At 42.7% G+C, this 25,173-nt stretch overlaps 1 protein-coding gene across 2 annotated transcripts in view; it reads left to right on the top strand.

Annotated features, from left to right (window-relative positions):
- CARHSP1 (calcium regulated heat stable protein 1) overlaps positions 1-25,173 on the top strand; it is a 55,476-nt gene that overhangs the window by 20,134 nt on the left and 10,169 nt on the right. Inside the window, exons 1-3 of one of the 2 annotated variants that reach the window (XM_054041969.1) lie at positions 2,721-2,831; positions 16,182-16,374; positions 19,683-19,805. In XM_054041969.1, the coding sequence (XP_053897944.1) occupies positions 16,202-16,374; positions 19,683-19,805 (296 nt within the window). In that variant the 5' untranslated portion in view covers positions 2,721-2,831; positions 16,182-16,201. Of the gene's footprint in view, positions 1-2,720; positions 2,832-16,181; positions 16,375-19,682; positions 19,806-25,173 lie in introns of those variants that run through there. The other variant, XM_054041968.1, reaches the window with a different exon arrangement.

Here is a 25,173-nt window from a genome sequence, read left to right as displayed (position 1 = left end):
GGACAAATTCCTTAGAGCAGGGCATTTACAGCCCAAGGTTGGGTTTCCTTTACTATTTAAGTACAACAAACCAGCCAAACAGAGAGGACTTCGATCTCACCCCTCTGGCTAACCATAAGTCATACAAGCAATTCCCTTAGACACTCCAGTTTCCCAGTATCACCACCAGTGCCACTCGTTATGGGGACGAATGGTTATGAAAACCTATACCCCAGTAAAAGAAAAAAGGTTCTCCCGATCCCAAAGTACCAAGCCCCAGACCCAGGTCAATAGACAAGTCAGCTCTAATCCACAAATCACGCTGATGCCAATCCTTTAGAATCTAAAATCTAAAGGTTTATTCATAAAAGAAAGAAATATAGATGAGAGTTGAAATTGGTTAAATGGAATCAATTACATACAGTAATGGCAAAGTTCTTGGTTCAGGCTTGTAGCAGTGCTGGAATAAACTGCAGGTTCAAATCAAGTCTCTGGAGTACATCCACAGCTTGGATGGGTCATTCAATCCTTTGTTCAGAACTTCAGTGTAGCAAAGTCCCTCCAGAGGTCAGAAGCAGTATTGAAGACAAGATGGAAGGGTTTCCAGGACCTTTTATATTCTCTGCCATGTGGAAGGACACCCCTTTGTTCTTACTGTGGAAAATCACAGCAGCAAGATGGAGGCTGGAGTCACGTGGGCAAGTCACATGGGTGAGTCACATGTCCATGCACGACTCAGTTCTTTGGAGAGCAGCCATTGCTCACATGCTACGTCTTATGTGGATTGGAGTCTCCCAAGGTCCATTGTCAGTTAAGTGTTTCTTGATTGGGCACTTCACTAATGCTACTTAGAATCAAACACATTGAGATACAAGTACATAGCCAATATTCATAACTTCAACTACAAAAATGATACACACATGCAGATAGCATAATCATAACCAGCAAATCATAACCTTTTTATAGACACTTCACACGACAACCTTTGTACAATATTTGCTGCAAATATATAATAGTGGTTGCCACAATGATCTATACAATTATGTAAATAACGTCACAGCAGCCTATTTAATTTTAAACACAGCAAAAAATATCCACCTCCCTTTCTATGTTGTATAAGGAGTCTTGAAGTTTAAATCTCCTCAGTGTGATAGATATGCCTGCTTTGATCTGCTTAGCTCTTGGAAGTCCAGGAACTCCGAGCTGCTGGCCCCATTTGACAGATGGGCAGCCATTTGACAGCTCTGTCCACCATTAGGGAATTTTTTCCCGAGAACCCCCTGTAACATTTTGTTAACCCCCAGAGGTTCACGAACCCCAGTTTGGGAGCCACTAATCTACACTGAAGTACTACAGCGGCATATATGTACCCAAGCTGAGAGATTTCCTGAAATGTCTCACATACTTTGTCTGTTTAGTTTCATGGCCCCTGTCCTGGTCAAAAGTGAGATTAGATTTCCTCTGTAGTCTATTATGGTGCCAGTAGGAATTCATCACTTTGGGAAAATAGTTTCTGCATTTTTTGGGGGGTTGGGGGCTTCTTTTCGGGTGTGGGGTGGACAAAGAGGACAATGACAATAAAAAGTGACTTTTTATATAGTCTAGAAGTAGGGGTATCTTTTACATAGTTAATATTCTCTCCCCCTCTCGTTTTTTTAACCTATCTCAGTATGTTTTTGCAGCACTTCATAGGAAATTTCAGAATAAAGATCACAATACCCCAGAGTAAGAATAGCTGTTACTGATGTGACGTGTATTTGACAGATCCTATATTTATATACCACATGTTGGCGTTCCCATGTCATTCAAATGTTCTATTAGTTGTTTGAAAAAAATAAACAGCAAAAAATACGTATCCCTTTGTAATAGTAGAATATTTCATGATCAGTCCTATATATATATATATATATATGTACATACATATATATATACACATACACACACACACACACACTCTTCGATGGAAGATAACATTTGTTAATAATTACAGAGTATTTTGTATTTAAATCTGCTCGTATCTTAGTTGACATCTGGGTGGGGTTTTCAAAAACATCTAAGTTAAAATCTCACACCTATGTATAAAGTTACATTGATGCTATAAATGGCACCATCTAAATATTTTGCTATTTCATTTATACATATTAATTATATCGGTTTATTGCCCCCAAAGCCCCAGGCACCTTTGGGGCTCCACTCTGTAGGCACCAGACAAACACACTGGAAGTCCATCCCTCAAAGTGTCTGCAATCTTAAAAGCAATAAATAAATAATGCAAAATACAAGCATATTGATCCAGGGTTATGGTTGGAAAATGTCCAGTGAAGTGTGTGTGTGTGAGAGAGAGAGAGTGAGTGAGTGTGTAAGGCTGTTAAAAACAGATAGGTTTATTTTTCAGCAGGGAGCAAGAACTCTGCATCTTCACCTTCTGTTTCTATTTATTTATTGGCATTTCCATGGCACTCATCGCCATAGCATCTAAGAATCTCATCAGAATCCTGAGTTAAGCCTCATGACCCTTTTGAGTTAACAAAGTATTGTTAACTCCAGTTATACAAGTGGGGAAACTGAGGCACATCATCATTAAAGGACTTAGCCACACACAGAGATAGTAGTAGTGCCAGAAACTCCTTAATCACTGTTCTATGCCTTAACTTACACTTTCCTCTCTCTCTTCTGTCCTCCCCATGACTAAAACAAAGGGTACGTCTACACTTACTTCCGGGTCCGGCGGTAAGCAATCGATCTTCTGGGATCGATCCCGGAAGTGCTCACCGTTGACACCGGTACTCCAGCTCGGCGAGAGGAGTACGCGGCATCGACGGGGGAGCCTGCTCGACGCGTCTGGACCCGCGGTAAGTTCGAACTAAGGTACTTCGAATTCAGCTACGTTATTAACGTAGCTGAATTTGCATACCTTAGTTCGAAGTGGGGGGTTAGTGTGGACCAGGCCAAAGTGTCATCTACCCCTACCTGTGGCACTTTTGCCAGGGCTCAGTTAAAGACAATGTTCAGATACCTTCAGAAAACCCTGCATTTATACTTCATGCCATCCGTTTGGGATTAGCTAGCACTGAACTAATGCATAGGGAATTTTTCACAATGAACTAAACTGTGCTCTGTTGTTGGAGTAGGAAGTGAAAATAGTACTCAGAGATAATGTTTTCTTGCTGATTAAACCCTTGTTTCAAATGTAACTACTAGTGGATACAAGCTGCCTTAAAACTATTTGTTCATTTTGAAAATGAGGGTTAGCTTGAACTTGTGCAACAAACCAACTCTCTTCCTGTGAACCCTCAGTCTTTGCAGAGTTTAAATTTGTTGGCCTAGAGGTATGATTCGTGCTCTGTGGATATGAGGATCAGATTTAAATCCCAGAAAAGCCTTTGAAGAGATTTGTAAAAATTAGCTGCACCTATACATTTGTAAGCAAAGGTCGTCGTGTGGCTGAGAAACCAGAGTGGAATGCAGGAGACTTGGGTTAAATTTCAGTGTCTGCTGTAGATTCCTGTGTGACCGTGGTCCATGAATAAATCACCTAACCTCTTTGGACTTCCATTTCCCCATCTGTCAAATGGGGATCATGCTTCCTGGATTGCGAGTGTGTTGTGAATATAAAATTCATTACAATCGATGCTCAGATACCCCCATGTTGGGGGCCATATTCGAATGTACAGAAAGACATTTTTAAAAAGCCAAATGTAATGAAGAAAAAGCTTTCAGTGGGACCCTCTGCAGTGCTGTCTATTGAGTCTGCAAATAGAGAATCAATAGTTGTGAGAGTTGTGAATTGTCCTCGGTTGTCTTACAACGTTCCCAACATTAACTCTGAATCCTATTGATGAACACTGAAATATCAACATTAACTCCCTTTCACTGTTAATAATTTTAGCAGAAACAGTCGCCTGTTTGGGATTGTGGGAAGAGCTTAAGTAGAGTGTCCTCCCATCTGGTTGAAAAGGTCATGATAAGATTTCCTTCAGTCAAGACTATTCTAGAATAATTTTATGGGATGGGATTTTAAGAGGAACCTATGGGAGTTAGGGTCCATTGGGAGTTCATCCCATGATTCCCTTACACTCCAGTGAAATCCCAGCTGTGTTAACATTTATCAGAGTTTTAACTATGCAGCCTGACCCCTGCAGGAACCTATTTCAGCTCAGGGCTTTATGACATGTTTTAAATATATTAGCATAAACTTTGACATGACAGCTTTCTCCTTTTCAATAACATTGCTGATATTTAGAAAATACTTCATCTCACAGAGATAACATAAACTACAGAAATGCACCAAATTGTCCTTGACCAATGCTCCTACAATTCTTCCCTTGTCGTCTTTGACGATAAAGTTGCTGTCGTCAATGGATTATTTTTGTCATCAGAATACATTTTGATTGTGTAAAATCCCATTTCCAAATAGTGTTAGGAATTTATATTTTAATTGGTTGGATTGTAAGTATTTTGGAAATCTTTTGTTTTTCACTCTGTGGAAGATATGCACCGGCGGCATCTCTAAAGAATGTGTATGGTGTTGAATGTTATAACGTGTCTAGTGAGTTTGTGATTCTGGATTGTTAGCCCAGTAAGAAGCTGGAGATTAAGCCTCTTAAAGTAGCATTTCCCCTGAGGATTCAGTGGTTGAGTTGGACCTGAATCTCTCACTCCGTTGATGATTACAAACTGTGACTGATTTGAATGGACACTGGGTAAAATTTTAATAAGTGACTTAGGCTCCTAAATCCCATTGACTTTGAATGGGATTTAGATGCTTTTGAAATGTTGACCTGCTAACTATATTGTACCTGCATGGAAACAAATGCCCCATTTACTTTAGTAGTAATACTCTAAAAGCACATGTTTTAACAAATGCAAACATTTTAAAGCACCAGTGTGTACAAGGAGTGTGATTCTTCAGGAAGATATTGATTCATGTTATCTGTAATACTAATCAGATGCAATCAGGGTGGATATGATTTAAATAAATCACTAGTCAGGATTTCTACATAAAAGTGCATTCTTGTTGGTTGTTACAACCTTAATACATATTCTTCATACAACTCAGAGATAGATGTAGGTTTCATTTTTAGAAGGTACACACTTTACATTTTTAAAGTGATTTATTTTGAAAACTTTTCAGATTAGTTTTACAGCCATATCAGAAAATGAATGATTGTTTGGTTATTTCATTTATCAAAGGTAACTGAAGCAGATATTTATGAAGTCTCTGGGAGGTGAACTATCTCCAATTCAACAGGTTAATCATTAATACTTGGAGAATTTTCTTGCCATGCTGTATTAGGAGGAGAACATCACCAGATAGATATTTAAATTGTTTTATTTAACTAAAACAACAATGTTATATACACCTCCACCTCGATATAACTGTCCTCGGGAGCCAAAAAATCTTACGCGTTATAGGTGAAACCGCGTTATATCGAACTTGCTTTGATCCACCGGAGTGCGCAGCTCCGCCCCCCCGGAGCGCTGCTTTACCGCATTATATCCGAATTCGTGTTATATCGGGTTGCGTTATATTGGGGTAGAGGTGTATTCTGGATTTCTTTCTTCATCAACAAACATATAATATTTTAACAAAACAAGCATATGAGTTTTTGAATTTAGTTAAACATTCAAGTTTTCTAAATTCAGGTTTGTTTTTGTTAAAATTGTTTTTAGCTAAAATAGTTAAATGAAATATTTTACAAAAAACCCACAAAAATTAAATCGACTATGTCAGCCAGTCAACATGAGAAACTTAAAATATTGGATTCTGCAGCTAACATAGGGCTTATCTACACATTCATATATTCGAGGGGCACAGATGCTTCCTCCGTTTCACAGTGGGGCAGGAACACTAGCAATCCTCCCGTTTGGCCTGTCCATTGCCCCCAGGGTATTCAGGAAATGTATGTCAGTGGTGGCGGCCTACCTCAGGCACTGGGGGGTCCAGATCTTCCCCTGTCTGGACAACTGGTTGGTCAAGGGCAGCTCCCGGTAGCAGGTGCGGGATCACATAGCACTCCTTCTGGCCACGTGCACCACTTTGGGCCTGTTAGTAAACAACACCAAGTCCACGTTAGTCCCGGTACAATGCATAGAGTTTATTGGGGTGGTCCTGGACGCCTTGTCGGCGGACTGGTTCGAGACCCTGAAGGGGCTCATTGATATGGTCAGAAGGTTTCCGGTGACAACAGCCAGAGCGTGCCTCCAGTTCTTGGGTCACATGTCGGCGTGCACATATGTGGTCTGTCATGCCAAACTCAGGATGAGGCCCCTCCAGCTCTGGTTGGCCTCGGAGTTCTCACAGGCTAGGGACAGGGACAAAGCCAGTGATCACCTCCCTACTGTAGTGGTCCTCCCCGAGAAACATGCTCCAAGAGGTCCCATTCAGGGGCAGGGCCCCGTTGCTGAAACTGGTGTCTGATGCGTCGGACCTGGGATGGGGGGCGCATGTGGGGAACGTTCAGACTCAAGGTCTATGGTCAGCTCAGGATCTGACCCTCCATAAACATCAAGGAGCTCAGGGCGGTACGGCTGGCGTGCATGGCCTTCTGCTCGCACCTGTAGGGTCGGGTGGTCAGGGTCCTCACGGACAACATGGCCTCGATGTTCTACATCAACAGGCAAGGCGGGGCCCGATCCTCTGTCCTCTGCCATGAAACCCTCAGGTGGTGGGACTTTTGTATAGTCTATGACATCTGCCTACAGGCCTTCCATCTGCCGGGCACCTGGAATGTGCAGGTGGATCGCTTGAGCAGGGACTTCTCCTCTCAGCACGAGTGGTCTCTCCACCCAGAGGTGGTGCACAGACTTTTCCAAGTGTGGGGAACTCCCGAGGTGGGCCTGTTCATGACTCGGCAGAACTGTCGCTGTCCCCGGTTCTGCTCCAGTGGGGACTGGGCGCCATCTCTGATGCCTTCCTCCTGTCCTGGTCAAGCCAGTTTCTCTATGCCTTTTCCCTGTTCCTGCTGATCGGCAAGGTCCTGGAAAAGATGAAGATGGACAAGGCCCGGGTCCTTCTGATTACCCCGGCCTAGCCCAGGCAGCATTGGTACGGGACCCTCACTGGCCTGGCGGTTGCCCCGCCGTGGCTGTCCCACCCGGACCTGCTCTCCCAGGACCAGGGCTGCCTCCTCCACCCCAATCTAGTGGCACTCCACCTCACGGCGTGGCTGCTCAATGGTTAGGTAGGGAGGAAAGGACGTTCTTGGAAGGAGTTCAGCACGTCCTTCTAGAAAGCAGGCGCCCTTCCACGTGCCGAGCCTACTTGGTTTTCCAGATGGGTGGACGAGTGGGGCGTTTCCCCAGTGGCCGCCCCGATCCAGCTGATTCTGGACTACCTCCTTCATCTTAGAGCCTGGCGCCCTCATCAGTCAAGGTGCACCTGGTGGCCATATTGGCCTTCCATCCATCGGTGCAGGGCCACACGGTATTCTCCCATGCTATGACTGGCCGATTCCTTAAGGGGCGGGATCGTCTCTTCCCGTATGTTAGGCCCCCAGTTCTGCAGTGGGACCTAAACCTGGTGTTGGCCCATCTCACGGGGCCCCCGTTTGAGCCGCAAGCCATGTGCTCCTGGTCACACCTCTCGTGGAAGGTAGCCTTCCTGGTTGCGATCACGTCGGCTAGGCAGGTCTGGGAACTCAGGGCCCTGACCTCTGAGCCCCTGTACACGGTGTTTCCTAAAGATAAGATCCAGCTCCACCCACACCCCTCGTTCCTCCTGTAGGTGGTCTCCACCTATCACATGGGTCAGGACATTTTTCTGCCGGACCTCTGCCCCAAGCCCCGTGCGTCCAGTGAGGAGCGCCGCCTCCACACGCTGGATGTGCGACAGGCTCTGGCTTTTTACCTGGAGTAGACTAAGCTTCAGAAAGTCTTCGCAACTGTTCATCGCCTCGGCCGAGCGCATGAAAGGTCGTCCGATCTCCACTCAGCGGCTGTCCAACTGCATCACCTCGTGCATCCGTACCTGTTATGACCTGGCAGGAATCCCTCTGCCACCAATTGTGAAGGCGCACTCAACTCGGGCGCAGGCTTCGTCGGCTGCCTTTTTGGCCCATGTCCCCATTCAGGACATTTGTAGGGCTGCCACATGATCTTCAGTTCACACGTTCACCTCGCATTATGCGATTTTCTCTCAGACCAGGGAGAATGCCGTGTTCAGCAGGGCTGTTCTCCACCCCAAGAGTTTGTGAACTCCTTCCCACCTCCAACAGATATAGCTTGGAATCACCTATTGTGGAATACACATGAGCAATCACTCGAAGAAGAAAAGACAGTTACCTTTTCCTTAACTGGTGTTCTTCGAGATGTGTTGCTCATGTCTATTCCACATCCCGCCCTCCTTTCCCTCTGTCGGAGTTGTCTGGCAAGAAGGAACTGAGGGTGGGGGGAGCGCTCCCCTATAGGTACTGCTGGGGAAAAACTTCTGGCACTGGTGCACGTGGTGAGCGTGCACACCTATTGTGGAATAGACATGAGCAACATATCGAAGAACACCAGTTACGGACAAGGTAACTGTCTTTTTCCTGTTTGTTCATAATCTGGAAAGAAAAACAAGCTTTCCTGCTTTTTCAGGTCCCAAACGATTTCTGAATTTGGAATGAATTAGTCCAAAGGAAGAAAATAATCTTTCTACACAGGCAGAAAAAGCTACTGCTGTTAAAAGTGAGATTATCACTTCAACAGTCTCTGAATCCAAGTGCTTAAGTGACTTCCACCAGTTCACTTTAAACACCTTTAAAACATCATCAGCAAACATGTATTTCTTGAATGGTTCTTATTCCCAAAATGGGTCTCTTTTACGGCCTGCTCCCATTATAGGTTTTCCCTTCTAGTGAGAGAATAGTATGATAGATCTCAAATCAATGAAGGCTACACTCAGAAAGACCTCAAGACTTCTGGAATATGCTGCTCAAACAGTTTCACTTTTGTTTCTACTACTGCCTGTCCCTCCCTTCTCACATTTATCTCCGGACTTTTTCTCCTTGTCCAGATCTATTCCGCCCCCAAGAATCTTCTATTAATTGAACTTTTTGAAACTTTGCACTTTTAGAGAGAAGTAAGGGATTGACTCTGTGTACACAAATTTGCAGAGGGACAATAGGGTTGAGGTCTGTTATTTCTCACCTCTATATATTATTTACTTAAAAACATTTTTGCTGTTAACAACCATGTTATCTCTGGAGACACAAATCCACAATTTGAGAACTGCAAAACTAAGCATCTCTGATGGTATCTTCTAGACTGAGCATTGAGTCCCATTGGGTAGATAGAAAGATTAACCTAAATAATCTATACAGAAGCCCATGGAAACCCATAAGATTGGGTCCCTAATCCATGAACTATTGGAACTCATTTACAAAACTTTTCTTAAACATTACATGAATATATTGTCTCATACTATAGAATTAGATTTTATAATCCCAATTCCATGATGACAACAAAGATTTTGGTGGCACCTTAAAGACTAACAGATTTATTTGGGCATAAGCTTTCGTGAGTAAAAACCTCACTTCTTTGGATGCATAGAGTGAAAGTTACAGATACAGGCATTATATACTGACACATGGAGAGCAGGGAGTTACTTCGCAAGTGGAGAACCAGTGTTGACAGGGCCAATTCAATCAGGGTGGATGTAGTCCACTCCCAATAATAGATTATCTATTATTGGGAGTGGACTACATCCACCCTGATTGAACTACATCCACCCTGATTGAATTGGCCCTGTCAACACTGGTTCTCCACTTGCGAAGTAACTCCCTGCTCTCCATGTGTCAGTATAGAATGCCTGCATCTGTAACTTTCACTCTATGCATCCAAAGAAGTGAGGTTTTTACTCACGAAAGCTTATGCCCAAATAAATCTGTTAGTCTTTAAGGTGCCACCAAAATCCTTGTTGTTTTTGTAGATACAGACTAACACGGCTACCCCCTGATACTTAATTCCATGATGAGATATCTTTGAGCTATAATGTATCTTAATTAAAACTATCTTTAGATAGGCTTTTCCCCCAAAAAGCATTTTATCAAAAAATCTGATTTAAATAAAAAACATATATTTTTTAAATTAAAAAAAAAAAATCATTGATTTTTATCCACCCTGGATGCAATGCTCAAGCAAGTAAAACCCCAGCAGAAATTGAGGAAAAATCATACAACTTTGAGAATCCTTCCTGAAATGTCTTGTCCAAAGGGGTTCCATGGCATGTAAGACATTGCCAGCAGAGTGCAAACTGGGAAATTGCTTTTATTTCTTTACATCAATTGATTCACAATTATCTGGCTGTCCTTGCAGCTCTTCTAGTACTGCTGTCTTCACTGTCCCTGTCCTGTTCCTTTGGTTTATTTGTTGCATTTCCTTGTTGCATCATGCTTGAAATTGGATGATTAGCCCTTTAAGGCAAGGGCTGTCTCTTGCCTTTTTATGTAACATCTAGGTTCTGATACTGATTTAGGACCTCTGACCCTACTGTAATACGAATAATAAGTGAGAGCCAGGGAAATGCATCTGCTTTGGTCATGGTGGTGGGGGGGGAGGAAGGGGAGAGAAGACGGGAGAGAACAAAGGGTTACATGTACATTACAAACAAATTGAAAGCCCTTTTTTGGACATTGATCACATTTTATTTTATGTCAACAATGCAAAGGGCACAGGAATAGGATAAAGTGAAACAGTAACATGAGTCAGCACACTTCTATATCTTTATAGCCTTTTTGTGTGTAAATATCTTTGCAGGTCATCTATATATCAAACTAAAATAGATAAATGTGCTACCGACTGATTCCCATCCTCCCCCTGTTTTACAAAGCACAGGGGAAACACAGGTTTCCGTGGTAGCTGTGTTAGTCTGTATCAGCAAAAAAACCGAGGGGTCCTTGTGGCACCTTAGAGACTAACAAATTTATTTGGGCATAAGCTTTTGTGGGCTAGAATCCACTTCATCAGATGTATGAAGTAAAAGATACAGGAGCAGGTATAAATACATGAAAGGATGTGGGTTGCTTTACCAAGTGTTAAGTCAGTCTAACAAGATAAATCAATTACCAGCAGGATATCAAGGGAGGAGAAATAGCTTTTGAAGTGGTAAGAGAGTGGCCCATTACAGACAGTTGACAAGAAGGTGTGAGTAACAGTAGGGAGAAATTAGTAAACCTCTGCCCCGATATAACATTGTCCTCAGGAGCCAAAAATCGTACCGCATTATAGGTGAAACCGCGTTATATCGAACTTGCTTTGATCCACCGGAGTGCGCAGCCCCGCCCCGCCCGGAGCGCTGCTTTACCGCGTTCTACCCGAATTCATGTTATATCGGGTCGCATTATATCGGGGTAGAGGTGTATTGGGGAAATTAAGTTTAGGTTTTGTAATGACCTAAACCATTCCCAGTCTTTATTCAGACCTATTCTGATGGTATCTAGTTTGCAAATTAATTCCAGTTAATTAATTCTGCAGCTTCACGTTGGAATCTGTTTTTGAAGTTTTTTTGTTGAAGAATTGCCACTTTGAGATCTGTTATCGAGTGACCAGAGAGATTGAAGTGTTCTCCTACTGGTTTTTGAATGTTATGATTCCTGATGTCAGATTTGTGTCCATTTATTCTTTTGCGTAGAGACTGTCCGGTTTGGCCAATGTACATGGCAGAGGGGTACTGCTGGCACATGATGGCATATATCACATTGATAGATGTGCAGGTGAACAAGACCCGGATGATGTGGCTGATGTGGTTAGGTCCTATGATGGTGTCCCTTGAATAGATATGTGGACAGAGTTGGCACCGGGGTTTGTAGCAGGGTTTGGTTCCTGGGTTGGTGTTTTTGTTGTGTGGTGTGTAGTTGCTGGTGAGTATTTGCTTCAGGTTGGGGGGCTGTCTGTAAGTAAGGACTGGCCTGTCTCCCAAGGTCTGTGAGAGTGAGGGATCATCCTTCAGGATAGGTTGTAGATCCTTGATGATGCTCTGAAGAGGTTTTAGTTGGGGCCTGTAGGTGACAGCTAGTGGTGTTCTGTTACTTTCTTTGTTGGGCCTGTCTTGTAGTAGGTGACTTCTCGGTACCCTTCTGGCTCTGTCAATCTGTTTCTTCACTTCACCAGGTCAGTATTGCAGTTTTAAGACCGCTTGATAAGATTCTGTAGGTGTTTGTCTCTGTCTGAGGGATCGGAGCAAATGCGGTTGTATCTTAGAGCTTGGCTGTAGACAATGGATCATGTGATGTGGTCTGAATGAAAGCTGGAGGCATGTAGGTAAGTATAGCAGTCAGTAGGTTTCTGGTATAGGGTGTTTATGTGACCATCACTTATTAGCACTGTAGTGTCTAGGAAGTGGACCTCTTGTGTGGACTGGTCCAGGCTGAGGTTGATGGTAGGATTGAAATAGTTGAAATCTTGGTGGAATTCCTCAAGGGCCTCCTTCCCAGGGCTCCAGATGATGATGTCACCAATGTAGCGCAATTAGAGTAGGGGCGTTAGGGGACAAGAGCTGAGCAAGCGTTGTTCTAAGTCAGCCATAAAAATGTTGGCATATTGAGGGGCCATGCGGGTACCCATAGCAGTGCTGCTGACTTGAAGGTATAAATTGTCCCCAAATCTGAAATATTTGTGGGTGAGGACAAAGTCACAAAGTTCAGCCACCAGGTTTGCCATAATGGTATCAAACTTAATTTCCCCAATACTAATTTCTCCCTACTGTTACTCACACCTTCTTGTCAACTGTCTGTAATGGGCCACTCTCGTACCACTTCAAAAGTTATTTCTCCTCCCTTGATATCCTGCTGGTAATTGATTTATCTCGTTAGACTGACTTAACACTTGGTAAAGCAACCCACATCCTTTCATGTATTTATACCTGCTCCTGTATCTTTTACTTCATACATCTGATGAAGTGGGTTCTAGCCCACGAAAGCTTATGCCCAAATAAATTTGTTAGTCTCTAAGGTGCCACAGGGACCCCTCATTTTTTTTAGGGGAAACACAGTTACCTTGTGCTTTGCTTATTATACATATAAGCAAAATGCCAAGGGTTTCCTCTCTGTGGATTCAAATGTATATAATCTGGTAAAAGCCTTGCTTCTTTGTAAACGTTTGTACTGCTGCTGGTACAACAGCCCATATCACCTCTGATTTGTTCAGTTTTCAAATTGGAATTTTAAATCACCTCTGTTTTACTTTTGCTTTAGGTTTCATTGGAGACATCTTAGGTCTCTACTGCCATTGGGGGTGCTCAGCCCTTGAGAGCAAAGAAAATAAATCAAGAGAGCTTTTAGGGTTTCAGTCGTAACATGGGGTCTCTTCTTGACTTCCTCAGCGTAAGCTTGCTCAGCAAATCACTGGGAAATCCTATGGCTTTGCCTCTGTTGTTCCAATCCCTGCCAAATGTTGAGCCCACTTACATCAGGGCTGACATTGGCCAGTGACTCTCAGGCTGTTTCTCCACTACAGCCTATGTCAGCAAAACTTACATTGTTCAGGGGTGTAAATATTCCACCCCTCCTCCAGCGACATAAGTTACACCGTCATAAGCATTCATGTGCACACCATTGTGTCGGCGGGAGAGCTTCTCCTGCCAACATAACTTATGCTGCTCGCGGAGACGGGTTTTTTTATGCCAACGGGAGAGACCTTGCCTGTCAGCATAGAGCGTCTGCACCAGCGCAGCTGTATCGGTACAGCTGTGCCACTGCAGTGCTGTACGTAGAGACATGGCCCAAGGAACCATCGATGTCCAAATAATCTGAAAAAAGCATTTATTTCAACAGGGCGTTGGTACCCTTGAGAGTGTGGTGTGAAAAGTTCAAGCCTTGCTAAAGGGAACATGAGGATCTCGTCTCTTCCAACTTACCCTCTTGACACCTCAAGTAATTAAACCAATAAAGGTTTTTCCCTTGATGTCTTCATTCTAAAGAGGCTGCTTTAATTTTATACTTGATAGTTTCAATAAGGAACTAACAGGAATGGAATTGTTGTATTGACAGCAAGAATGTGACTCTTCCAACTGTCACCTAAGATTCGCTCCATAATTCATGGGAAGGGGTGTGTGGGAGTCTGAGTGGGGTGTGAGATGGGTTTCTTTTGTCTAGTTTGAAAAACTCCAGTTTGAATAAGCTTTTGGTCTTGGTGATATCTCTTCTGGAACTGTTACATTGCTACAGCCTATAGTGTGGATGCAGTTATACCAGTATAGCTCATGCTCCCTTATTCCCAGTGATACCAGTATAGCTATATTGGGGTAGGCACTTTTATTCTGGTATAACTGTGCCCACTCTGGGGGAGTTGTACTGCTATATTGGTATAATTAAGCAGTACAACTTCTGTGTGTAGAGGAGCCCTTGATCACATTCCTTCAAGTGGATGGGTGAGTGGGTGGGGGGGTGTCAGAGAGAGACTCAGTGCTTCAAAGTGCTGTTGTTTACTCTTTTTTTATTCACTGAAATATACATGAAAGTAATAGAAAAGAGAAGCTTAAATTTAGGTGATGTTGTCAGTGGGTTTCTACTCCATGTACCAGCAGCTATAGTAGTTTTTTATGTATTCAACTAAAAAAAATAATGCTATTACATTTAAAAATAATGAAACCAGGATCCTTTTGCACTGCCATTTGAAACCAATTCAAAAGCTGTCTCACTCAGGAGAAATACACAGAATATAAGCATATACTGTAACCCCCAACAAGAAGGTGTCTGATTGTAACTGGCCAAAACCAATTTGGGAAGCTCTTCTTTCCCTGATTAGTCCTTTCAGTAAGAGGTTTTTATTTTTTCTGGCGTTTGTATTCCTCATCACCACTCCCATACCTTTAAATGAGGCTTTTTGTGTATCTGACGTGGTCTCAGTCCTGTAATGCTGGGAAAATAAACTCCTGAAAGTTTTGGATTGTTTGTGTCATTATAAACACAGAACTTGAGATTGGGGTAAGGAAAGGAAAAGACCTTTTTTCCTTTCCTTCTGTTCAAAGTGGGTAAGGGCAAGACTGGCTGGTATTCATGGGATTGGGATTCTTAATTTAAATATGGAGTATTTGCCTCTCGGTCATTGGTGTGAATCAACCCAGGTGGTAGGGACAGACAGTTACATTGAACTGCTGCGTGGTCTCAGTCTAGTCATAGTGGGTAGATATGTTCTTATCAATTTGACACCTTTTTGTGGAGTTTTGGCAAGAAGACCAAGAATTTGACTGGTTGGGAGAATAGGGTGAGTTCTGCACTACAGATGTTTCCCAGCATAGCTCGTCACTCATGGGTGTGATTAGTTTGTGACCTCTGACCAACACAGCTTTGTAGTGTAGATGCAGTTGTACCAAAAAAACTGCACTTTTGTTGGAATAGCTTATTTCACTGGGATTGGGGGTGCATGGAATAAGCTATATTGACAAAGGTTTTTGCTGGTGTAATCTTTGTCTACTCTAGGAGCGCTTTGCCGGTATAATATACTGGCATAGTTCTACCAGCAAAGCGCTCCTAGCATAGACCTGGCTTCACTTATCTTTTCCCTAGCGATGGTTCCTCCTGGTCTGGGCTGAGTTCTGCTAAATACGGCTTGCACTGCCACTGCCTCTGCTCTGCAGTATCTGTTCTGTGATGTAAACAGATTTCAGTCTCCTATGTTGCGAATCCAGCACTTTTCATATACCTGAAAAAATTCACTTCAAGTTACAAAGTAAAAGGAAAGAAAAAAGAGCTGTGTAGTGTATAGTTCTCCAGACCCTCTGTTCCAATAGAAATTCCACTTCTCATATGAATGGAGGTAGGCCAGGTCTTCAATTCTGGAAAAGGGTTTAGGACCAATCCCAGATTCTCTGCCTCCAAGCCTGTAGAGAATGCAGTTTTTAATCTGTTTTATCAAATAAAAAATGTCTTAGGAAGGAACTTAGAATGCTTTTTAATTTTGTGGGTTTTTCTTATAGGTAAATTGTCAATACACATTAAATGAGACTAGCCACGTTGGAAATAAGGCAGTGAATCTGTGAGGCAACAGATTGCCTTTGGATATTTTCTGTGGGAATTTCCCGATGCAGTTCATGAGAACTAGCTGATCGAAAATGTACGTCATATGATCCTGCACATAGCAGTATGTCTTGGAGCATTAATATCTGAGCATACGGGTGCATGGAAGTGACCCCGCTTTGATGACTTAATAGAAGCTGGAAAACTATGATCTTTACTGAAAAGGTCAAAATCTTGTACTAAATCAGAATTTCCTTCCCCCGGTAGATATTCTTCAGGGATCAGGAATGTCTTCTGAGCCCATGTCTTCAGCTTCTGAGCAGTCCCCCACTTCTCCAGGGTCTCCACGTTCTCTCCGCCTGCCCGAAAACCGCAGAACAAGAGATCGCTCTCCATCTCCCATGCGAGGTTACCTTATCCCCAGTCCCCTTCCAACTCGACGGACCAGGACGTTTTCAGCGTGAGTATTGGGAGGAAGGAAGGAAGGACACCTATTGACATTTAATGTGACCTCTTTTAATAGTGTTCTATGAATTTGCACAAAACCCAAGTTTAATAGAGTTATTCAAGGTATATACTAGCTTTCCTGGTATAACTCTGCCCTTGTTGGATTCGGCTGGACGCTGCGTTTGTGGGTTGCTTGAAGCTGCCTTACAAAGTGTGTGTGTGTGGTTGTGGTTGTTTTTAATTAGTTAAGACCCTGATCCTCCAGTGCAGTCTGCCTTGTCCTGATCCTTCACCCTCCATCACCCACCCATCCAGTACAGGCCTCAGAGGATTCTACCAAGACAAGGTGGATCCAGAGTGGCCAAGTGAAATAAATATTGCAGGAGTGTCTTCCCCAAAGAGGCCACAGTCTGGTCACTTTTGACTGAACGTATGACATGGGCCTGTGATAAAGAGCAAAACTGCACAATAAGGCTGTGCTCCAAAGCCCGTTGAAGGCAATGGGAGTCTTTCCCTTGATTTCAATTAACTTTGGATCAGGCTCTAACTGGTCCAATAAAGGATATTACCTCACGCACCTTGTCTCTAATATTCTGGGACCAACATGAGTACAATTACACTGCATATATATAATATGAAGCTGTGTTCAGCCATTGGACCCCAATCCTGGAATGAGGTCTTTATGGGAGCAGGGGTCTGTACAAGCAGACCTCACAGTAAAATGCTACATCACTAAGACCTCAGTCTTTCAGTTTGTCTATATTTTAAGTGCTTCTGTATCTAGTTGGCTTGGTATGTTTGTCAGCTGTGTTTTGCTGCTGTGTAATCCACCTTCTCTTGTCAGAAGTTAACATTACTGATTCATTGCAGAATTAAGATTGAGGTTATTTATATTAGCAGTTGTGTTCAGTGAGTTAAAAAAAAAAAACCCCACACCAGAAGAAGTGAACTTACTATGATGTTAATTACAAAATACTTCAGTTGCTCTGAACTTTTATAATGGACCATTTTATGGTTTAAAAAAACCTCATGAGGTGCTTGCCCAGTTTCATGTCTGGGCTTGATGTGACCATAAAAACCACCTCAGGGTTAGACTTTTCCTATGTCTAAATTATAGGATTTAACTATCAGTCATCAATCTCCACTCCAACTTTTAAAGACTTATGGTGTGGGTTTTTTTTGGAGGGGGTGGGGGCCTCTTGTAATTCTCTAATCACTATTAATTGTCAGAATCTTGCTGAATTTGGTAACCCTGAAAATTAAAACAGCTGTTAATTTTGATTGCCCTTTTTAAACAAAAGGAGCTTTAAGCCAGTTCAAAGTCCTAAACTGTATAGAAAGAAAGACTGTGGTGGCAAACATCTTGTTGCACCAGGTAGATTTTTAAAATTCGTTTCTGATGCGTTTCTGATGCGTGTGATCTGAAATTCTCCACTTTCAGTTGGTTCATTACATATTTGAGGTCTTCTCCTATAAACATTGCTGGGAGGAGTACTTTATTTATTTATTTCCCTGAATAGGCTGATTTGAAGTCAATGGATTACTCAGGGCAGTAAGTGTTATACCCAGTAATAAATACTTGCAGGATCAGGCCCTTAATTTGCTTTTGGAGGTAGAAATGAAGTTATTCATGGATACTTTTTTCAATACTTGGTATTTAAGTTTTCTGTCCCATTTCCCCACTGTTGGGGCTTGAGGCTTTAAATGAGTGATTCAGGAACAGACCAGATCTTTTAAGAGATTTTTCAATTCACTCAGATCTAAATAAACCCTCTGAAGGTGACGTACATTGTGAAAATTATGACATGTCTAAGTGGCAATACAAATGACTTACTGGGGGTTGGCCAGCTTATAATGGAATCCCGCCAGCAGCTCAGAAATGAGAGAGAATCGGCTACAGTGTGAGCAAGGGAGAGGTCAGAAGGGCTATTGACAAACTGAAACGCTACATTCCCGCCTCCCGCCAGCTTTAGATTGGATTCCACATGGTAGCAGCAGCACAACAAACAAACAAACAAACAGTACCGCAATAGCAGGGACAAAGTGAAAGATGGGGTGAAGAAGCGAATGCAGCCGTGAGTTGACCATGTTTCATGTCCTGCTGCTATGTAAGTGTAACTTTATCTATTCAGCCACATCAATATGCCTCAGCTTCCTCAGGGCCCCCCAAATCCATGTTTCTCATTCTTGGCTATTACCTGGCATTTCCACTATTTTTTACACAAGGCCCGCCATTTTCTGCTACTACATTATTTATTTATCTCCACACTCTCTTTCTTACAGTCCTTTACGTAGCTGAATGCAGGACATTGGGCGTATCACTTATTCCCCAACAAGGCACAGAAAGGTTATCTGTAATGTAGGTATAACACTTGCCTATGAAGGGCACCTGAGAAGTGATGGCTGGGGTGCAAACATCTTGCACAGTCTTTTTTATTCTGTTTTTTTTTAAATAACCATTCTAGAGAGTCACAGGTGGAGAAGAAAAAGAAAGAGAATGTGTCGGTATAAAGATAAAACTGAATATTGGCCAGGCGATCATAACAATCACAGCAAAGGAAAAAATATTACAAGTGGAGAGCACAATCAGTGAAAATGGAGTGAACTTCATTACAATCTTGTGGATCTGTAAGGTATTTAGACAGGTAGTTTGGCTGCCTGGGTATCCAAATAAGCATAGCTAAGAGGACAAAATGGCTGAATCATAAAATTTCATGAGCATATTTATCCCTGTTCACTGGAGTAAATTTCTTCATGCTCAGTCCATCCCATGCTTTGTCATGCCAATTGCCTATTCAGCTACAGCTGTTGCAGGTCTGGGGAATGGCAGATCAGCTTTTTTTGATGGGGTGGATGTTATCCGCACCAGTTAAGAGCCTGACCCAAAGTCCATTGAAGTCACTGGGAGTCCTTATATTGACTTCATTGGCTCAGGCCCTGTAGCAACAGTTATATAAATATCTACATGGGAGCCTGGGACAAGACTGCTGCTCTGTATGAATGCCCACTTCCAGAAAATCTGTACTCTAAAGCAATCCCAGCACATGTGTTTAAAGGTATCCGCTGCTGGACTACAGCACCAGCATAGATCTCTATTGATTTTGACCCATTTTCAAAGGCCATTGGGGTGCTAGATAAGATGTATGTAGCATACGATACTGTATGTTAAAATAGTTTGCACAGAGCGACATGTTAGTGGTGTGTAACTGAACATTTGGACTGTTGTATTCAGTGTGGATGGTATTCTCTGGCTCTGGTGTTGGTGGAAGCCCACATATAACTGAATATGAACTGCTTATTTGTGTCCCTCTCCATGTGCAGGACCGTGCGGGCCTCTGAAGGCCCCATCTATAAAGGAGTCTGTAAATGCTTCTGTCGCTCCAAAGGCCACGGCTTCATTACTCCTGAGGATGGAGGGCCAGACATCTTTGTACACATTTCTGAGTAAGTCTTTCAAGTTGAAGAGCTGGTTGTTGTAACTTACAGTTGATTGGCAATGTCCTTTCCCCCCTCTCTTCCCTCCCATTACTCAGTTATAAAGGGGTCTGTGTTGTGCAACTTTAACCTCAGTGCAGAAAAATGTGCAAATATTATGGAAAGTAGTAGGCTAAGCTGATTATTGAGCAATACTATAAAGTCATAGATTTTTAGGCCAGAAGGGACTGTGAGATCATCTAGCCTGACCTTCTGTATTTCACAGGCCTTTACATTTCACCCAGTGTGTTCTGCGTTGAGTCCAATTACTTGTTTGATTAAAAGCATATTTTCCAGAAAGACCAAGAACTCCCAATTTTCATTCACTTTTTTCCCTCTAAGTTTTCTTCCCAATCAATTTCCTCATAACGTTCCTCACCTTTGGGAAATTAGCCCTTTTGAAGCATAAAGTATCTGTATTACTGATTGGGACAGTCCTCTGTTTGCCCACAATAAATGTAATCAGATCATGATCACTGGTCCCTAGGTAATTTCCAGGCCAATGGTTAGTTCATCGTCATTTGTCATAATGAAGTTCAAAATCAAGTTAACCTGTGTTGGGTGCAATACCTTTTTTGTTAAAAAATGATCATCTATAATTTTTAGAAACTCCAAGTGGTGTTTCCTGCTGGCTTCATGAGACCTCCAACATGGAGGTCATGAGACCTCCAATTTTTAAAAAGGGCTCCAGAGGTGATCCCAGCAATTACAGGCCAATAAGTCTGACTTCAGTACCGGGCAAACTGGTTGAAACTATGTAAAGAACAGAAATGTCAAATACATAGATGAACATAATTTGTTGGGGAAGAGTCAACATGGTTTTTGTAAATGGAAATCATGCCACACTAATCTACTAGCATTCTTTGAGGGGGTGGACAAGCATGTGGACAAGGGGGATCCAGTGGATATAGTGTATTTAGATTTTCAAATAGCCTTTGACAAGGTCCCACACCAAAGGCTCTTAAGCAAAGTAAGCTGTCATGGGATAAAAGGGAAGGTCCTCTCATGGATTGGTAACTGCTCTCTGGATTGATTTGGTGGCCTGTAACATGCCTCCACCAGTAGCCCTCCCTGGGTTTTGTTAGTTAGCAATTGATCCATATGCATTCAAGGTCCTGTAGTTCTTAGTTATCAGTAATCCTAAAACAGGTAATAGTGTCTTTAACATAGAGTGACCCTCTCCTCCCCATCTCTTTAACCCACTCTGTCCTTCCTGAGCAGGTTATAACTGACGATTTTAACAGTGCAATCGTGTGAATCATCCCACCAGGTTTCAGTAATACTAGTTACAGCAAATTATTTCTCATCAATGAGAATTTACCTAACACGGCTGCTACTCTGAAACCTGTTCCTCTCACTTGTATCCCACACACCTAGCCTTGGTATATAAGCAACTGAAAATTTTCTTCTGTTCACATCCTTTCCATATTGGTTCAATTTGTTCAAACACATGGAATTTGAGATTGTACCGTGTTTGCCTCCTCAGCACCTCCCCTTGTGTTGATCTTTCAGTTATTCTTTGTTTAAATATGGGCACTTATGTATTCTGGCTCCACCTGACTCCTATTTCAGTGGTTCTGGTGCTGTAGAAGTTGGAGCAAATGCAGTGCTTGATAAATACTTACCACTTCGATAATGCATGTCTAGAGTTGTCGTGTGCATTATCAACCTCCCTTACTCCTGCCAGACTTGCAAACAATGCATGTGCTCTTGAAAACGTATCTCTGGATGAAGTGCTTTACTGCTGGAGCTATTCACTGCACTGTCCCCAGTAGTGAGTGTCTGCAGGTTCAAGCCCCACTGATGCTGGTGGTGATGATTTATTTGTATTACAGGATTGCCTAGAGGTCTCAATTGAGATCAGGGCCTCGTGCTAGGCTCAGTTTGGCTCTGCACAAGCACATTGGAAAAGATGATCCCTGCCCTGAAAAGCTTACAGTTGAAATAGAGAGGGCAGACAGAGAGTGGGAGGGAAACAGGCAGGCCATTGGCAAAGTTGGGAATTGAACATAGATCTCCTGAGTCCCAGTCTAGTACCTTATCTACTGAATCACACTGCCTCTTGTTTGTGCTTTACCGAATAATTCCAGGATTGGCTCTTTTTGCCTGATGATCCCACTGTTACTAGTGTCCAGTTTTTCTGAATGCGTCATGGTCTGATGCAGAGTGGCTTTATGTTTTCCTTCATTTATGTTTTATAAGCAGGTTAGCAAGTTTAACACTTCCAAGTTTTGTGGGACTGGAAGGCTGTATACGTCTAGGGCCTAACTCTTCTCTCATTGAAGTCAGTGGGAGTTTTTCCATTCATATTAATAAGAACAGGATTGGGCCTTTAGTTTAAATGTTCAGTTTCAGATCTACAATTTTAAAATAGTTGACATTTCCCTCCCTCTTATTAATACGTGCAATTACCAAAGTGCTGAAGATTCTGTATTCTTTAATTATTCTAAAGTACGGTTCAGGTAGGTGGAAATAGCTTTTGTGGTTGAAAGTGAATGGAAGTATCACTGTCTCTTACTTATGACACCAGGCAGTGCAGAAACGATGATTTAATAACTCTTTTCTTTTCAGCATCTTGCATTGGGAATTAGAAACACTGTTCTTCATTAATGGGAATTGCTCATATCAGGAGCGTTGTATAACCCATAATGGCTCAGTAGATTCTAGTGACTCAGTTATCATTATACAGTGTCACTTTCAACATACGATCTGTGTTTATATGGGTTCACTTCTTCTCTGTGTTCTTTTCAGCCTCTGGCCACTCTCCAGTGTGATTTGACTAGGAGTGGCTTGAAACTGGTTGACCAGGTTTGCAGCACAGACATTTTGGAACAAAACCTGAATGCTTTATCTGCACTCACCAACTTTAGGGCTTAGGTAAAAAGGGACCCCACTGAAGTTTGCTCATCTCTACAATGGGGGAAGGTCAGTGGATATTCTAAACAGCAACTGTTAATCTGGCTGCTTCCCACCCCAGATGAACATTACTTTAACTTAAAACCGGAAGCCCTGATTTTAATGTAAAGAAATGCAGTGTAATGGTTGGGATTTTGTTTTGTTTTTCCCAAGCAACTTTGGTAAGATTGTCTGATCCTCTTTTGTTTGCTCCCACAGCTGTGAGGAATAGCAGGGTTACATTTCAATGCAAATGTGTCTCATAAGCCCATCAAACTAAAAGGATCTCATCAAATTAAACCATTCTTCTGTCTGTTTTACCTACCATTGTAACAAATAACTCCTAAATTTACTAGAGTTGAAAGAAATCAGAGGGGAAAAGTTCTCTGGTTCAGTTTGTTTTTACTTAGATAGCACGTGTGTATATTCGGTTTCACTCTTTCTCCTGGTGTAGGCAGTCAGGCCCTCATCCTGCAAACTGTTCAGCTTGGGCAGAACTTTAGGCCCATGTGAAGCCCTGTAGTATTGGTGCACACAGCTGGGGAGGAGAGGCGGGTGGAATTTCCATTTGGAAGCATTTCTCAAATTATGACTCTCCGTAGTGTCTGATATGGAAACTCACTATTGCCTGATATGTAACCAGACCAAAGGCTGATCCACAAAACTGGTGGTTTCTACTTTTTCTGGCTTTCTGCATTAAGTATTGATGCCAGAAAACCAAGTACCTTTATTGAAAAGCTTCCTGGAGATTATTGGAAATGCTTTATATTACTATAGTAAAAAGTAATTAAACTAGAAAGACATTATGGCCCACCGAGTGCAGTAAGGTTTTCATGCACTTTGTCTTCGTTTAGAACTGGGCTTGAAAAATCCACTTCCCAATGGGGGTATGAATCTCTCCCTGGCAGGGTCTTCTAATCCCTTCTCTTCTCTAACCACAAGGCAGTGCTTTAAAATGAACCACTATCTCCAAGGTAACGGTGTTATTGTAGCAGCAATGATTATAGCAAATTTTCTGTCCTTTTGAATATCCTATCTCCATTGTTCTGGTTTCATAGCCAGCAATTGAATGGGGGCTAATGGTAGCTCACGCAAATGCTGGCTTCTTGTCTGTCATTGAAGCATAACAACTCATATGACTGTAATTTATTCTTCGTTCTCCATCTGTCTTTCCCAAAAAGACTGGGCGCAGTTCCTGATGGATGACAATCTGAGGGCTTTGAAGCTTTTGTGTGGTAGTCAGTAGTAGAGGAGATCCCTGCAGAGCTTGCTGGTCAGCAGTTTCCCAAACCATCCTGCTGGTGCAGAACAGAATAGCCAGGGAAGTGTGTGGAAGACTACAAGACAAGCTGCTGCGTAGTATGAGCTAGACACTGCAGCACGTGCGCTGTGGGTCCCTTGGGGCTGTGGAGTGCCCATGGTGATGGCTGCTAGTGTTCTAGTGAGCACTAGGGGGCACGCAGTGAAGGCTTGTTTATCCCCCAACCCTGTACAGTGCAAAACAGGATTTGGCCCTAAACTGGCCTGATTATAGAGGTGAGACTGGAAGCTAGCTCAGCAGAGAGCGTTACAAGTGAATGAACCAATGTCTGCTTCAGAAAACACCATTGTAGGAGCAGCTGATTTCATGGAATGGGAAAGTGATGTGCCTTGCTTCTGTGGCTTTCTGCAATTTGTTAGAACTTGGCTGCAAAGAGGAACGGCTGCATTGCAGAGACCTACACACTGTCCTTCAGGCTGGAATGTACTGATCACAGTGTTAGTGAACCAGTCCTCAGAACTGTGCTCTGTTTGCACTCCCTACTGTACCTCTCTCTCCGCCCCTCTGCATCATACACAGCCTTGCAGAGATCTCCGACTTGCTGTAGTTTCCTAACATACTGGGGCATGCATTCTGGAAGAACTAGGTTCATTACATCCATAACTAAGGTTGCGATGTTAGCTGGAAACAGTTTGTAAATAGGGATGCATTTCCATTTCAGGCCACACATTCATACATATGCGATCAGAAGAGATTACTGAAAGGCAAGAGTTTTACTTTGGGCCACGACATCCTGCTTTTACACCTAGATATGTCCATGTCACACTCCCGTTGCATGAAAGAAATCAGACATTGCCTTTGTTACCCTTCCAGGCTCTTTGGCAGGAATATAGAGATCGTCTTTTTCAAACTCCTCTTTGACTTGCTGTCAGTTGTGTTGCAAGGCCAGCATCTTGCCTTAACACTCTTTGGGTTGTTCTTGTATCTGTGGAGTGGGGTATAAAATCATGTATTGGAGACACGAGAAATAGTAATTTTTCTCCAAAAGGTGAGTCTAGTTCTGAGCTGAGGAACAGAATTGAAAGTGAATATTCCAGCAAAAGAATCGAAGCTTCAGCACCCAGGAAAACTCGCAGTGCAATAACTCTGAAATTGTCTTGGAATGGAGAATGTTTCTTTGCT

Source organism: Malaclemys terrapin, chromosome 10 (assembly GCF_027887155.1).
Source record: "Malaclemys terrapin pileata isolate rMalTer1 chromosome 10, rMalTer1.hap1, whole genome shotgun sequence".
NCBI lineage: Eukaryota > Metazoa > Chordata > Testudines > Emydidae > Malaclemys > Malaclemys terrapin.
The sequence above is the reverse complement of the archived record's forward strand: the minus strand, read 5'-3'. Positions and strand labels throughout refer to the sequence as shown.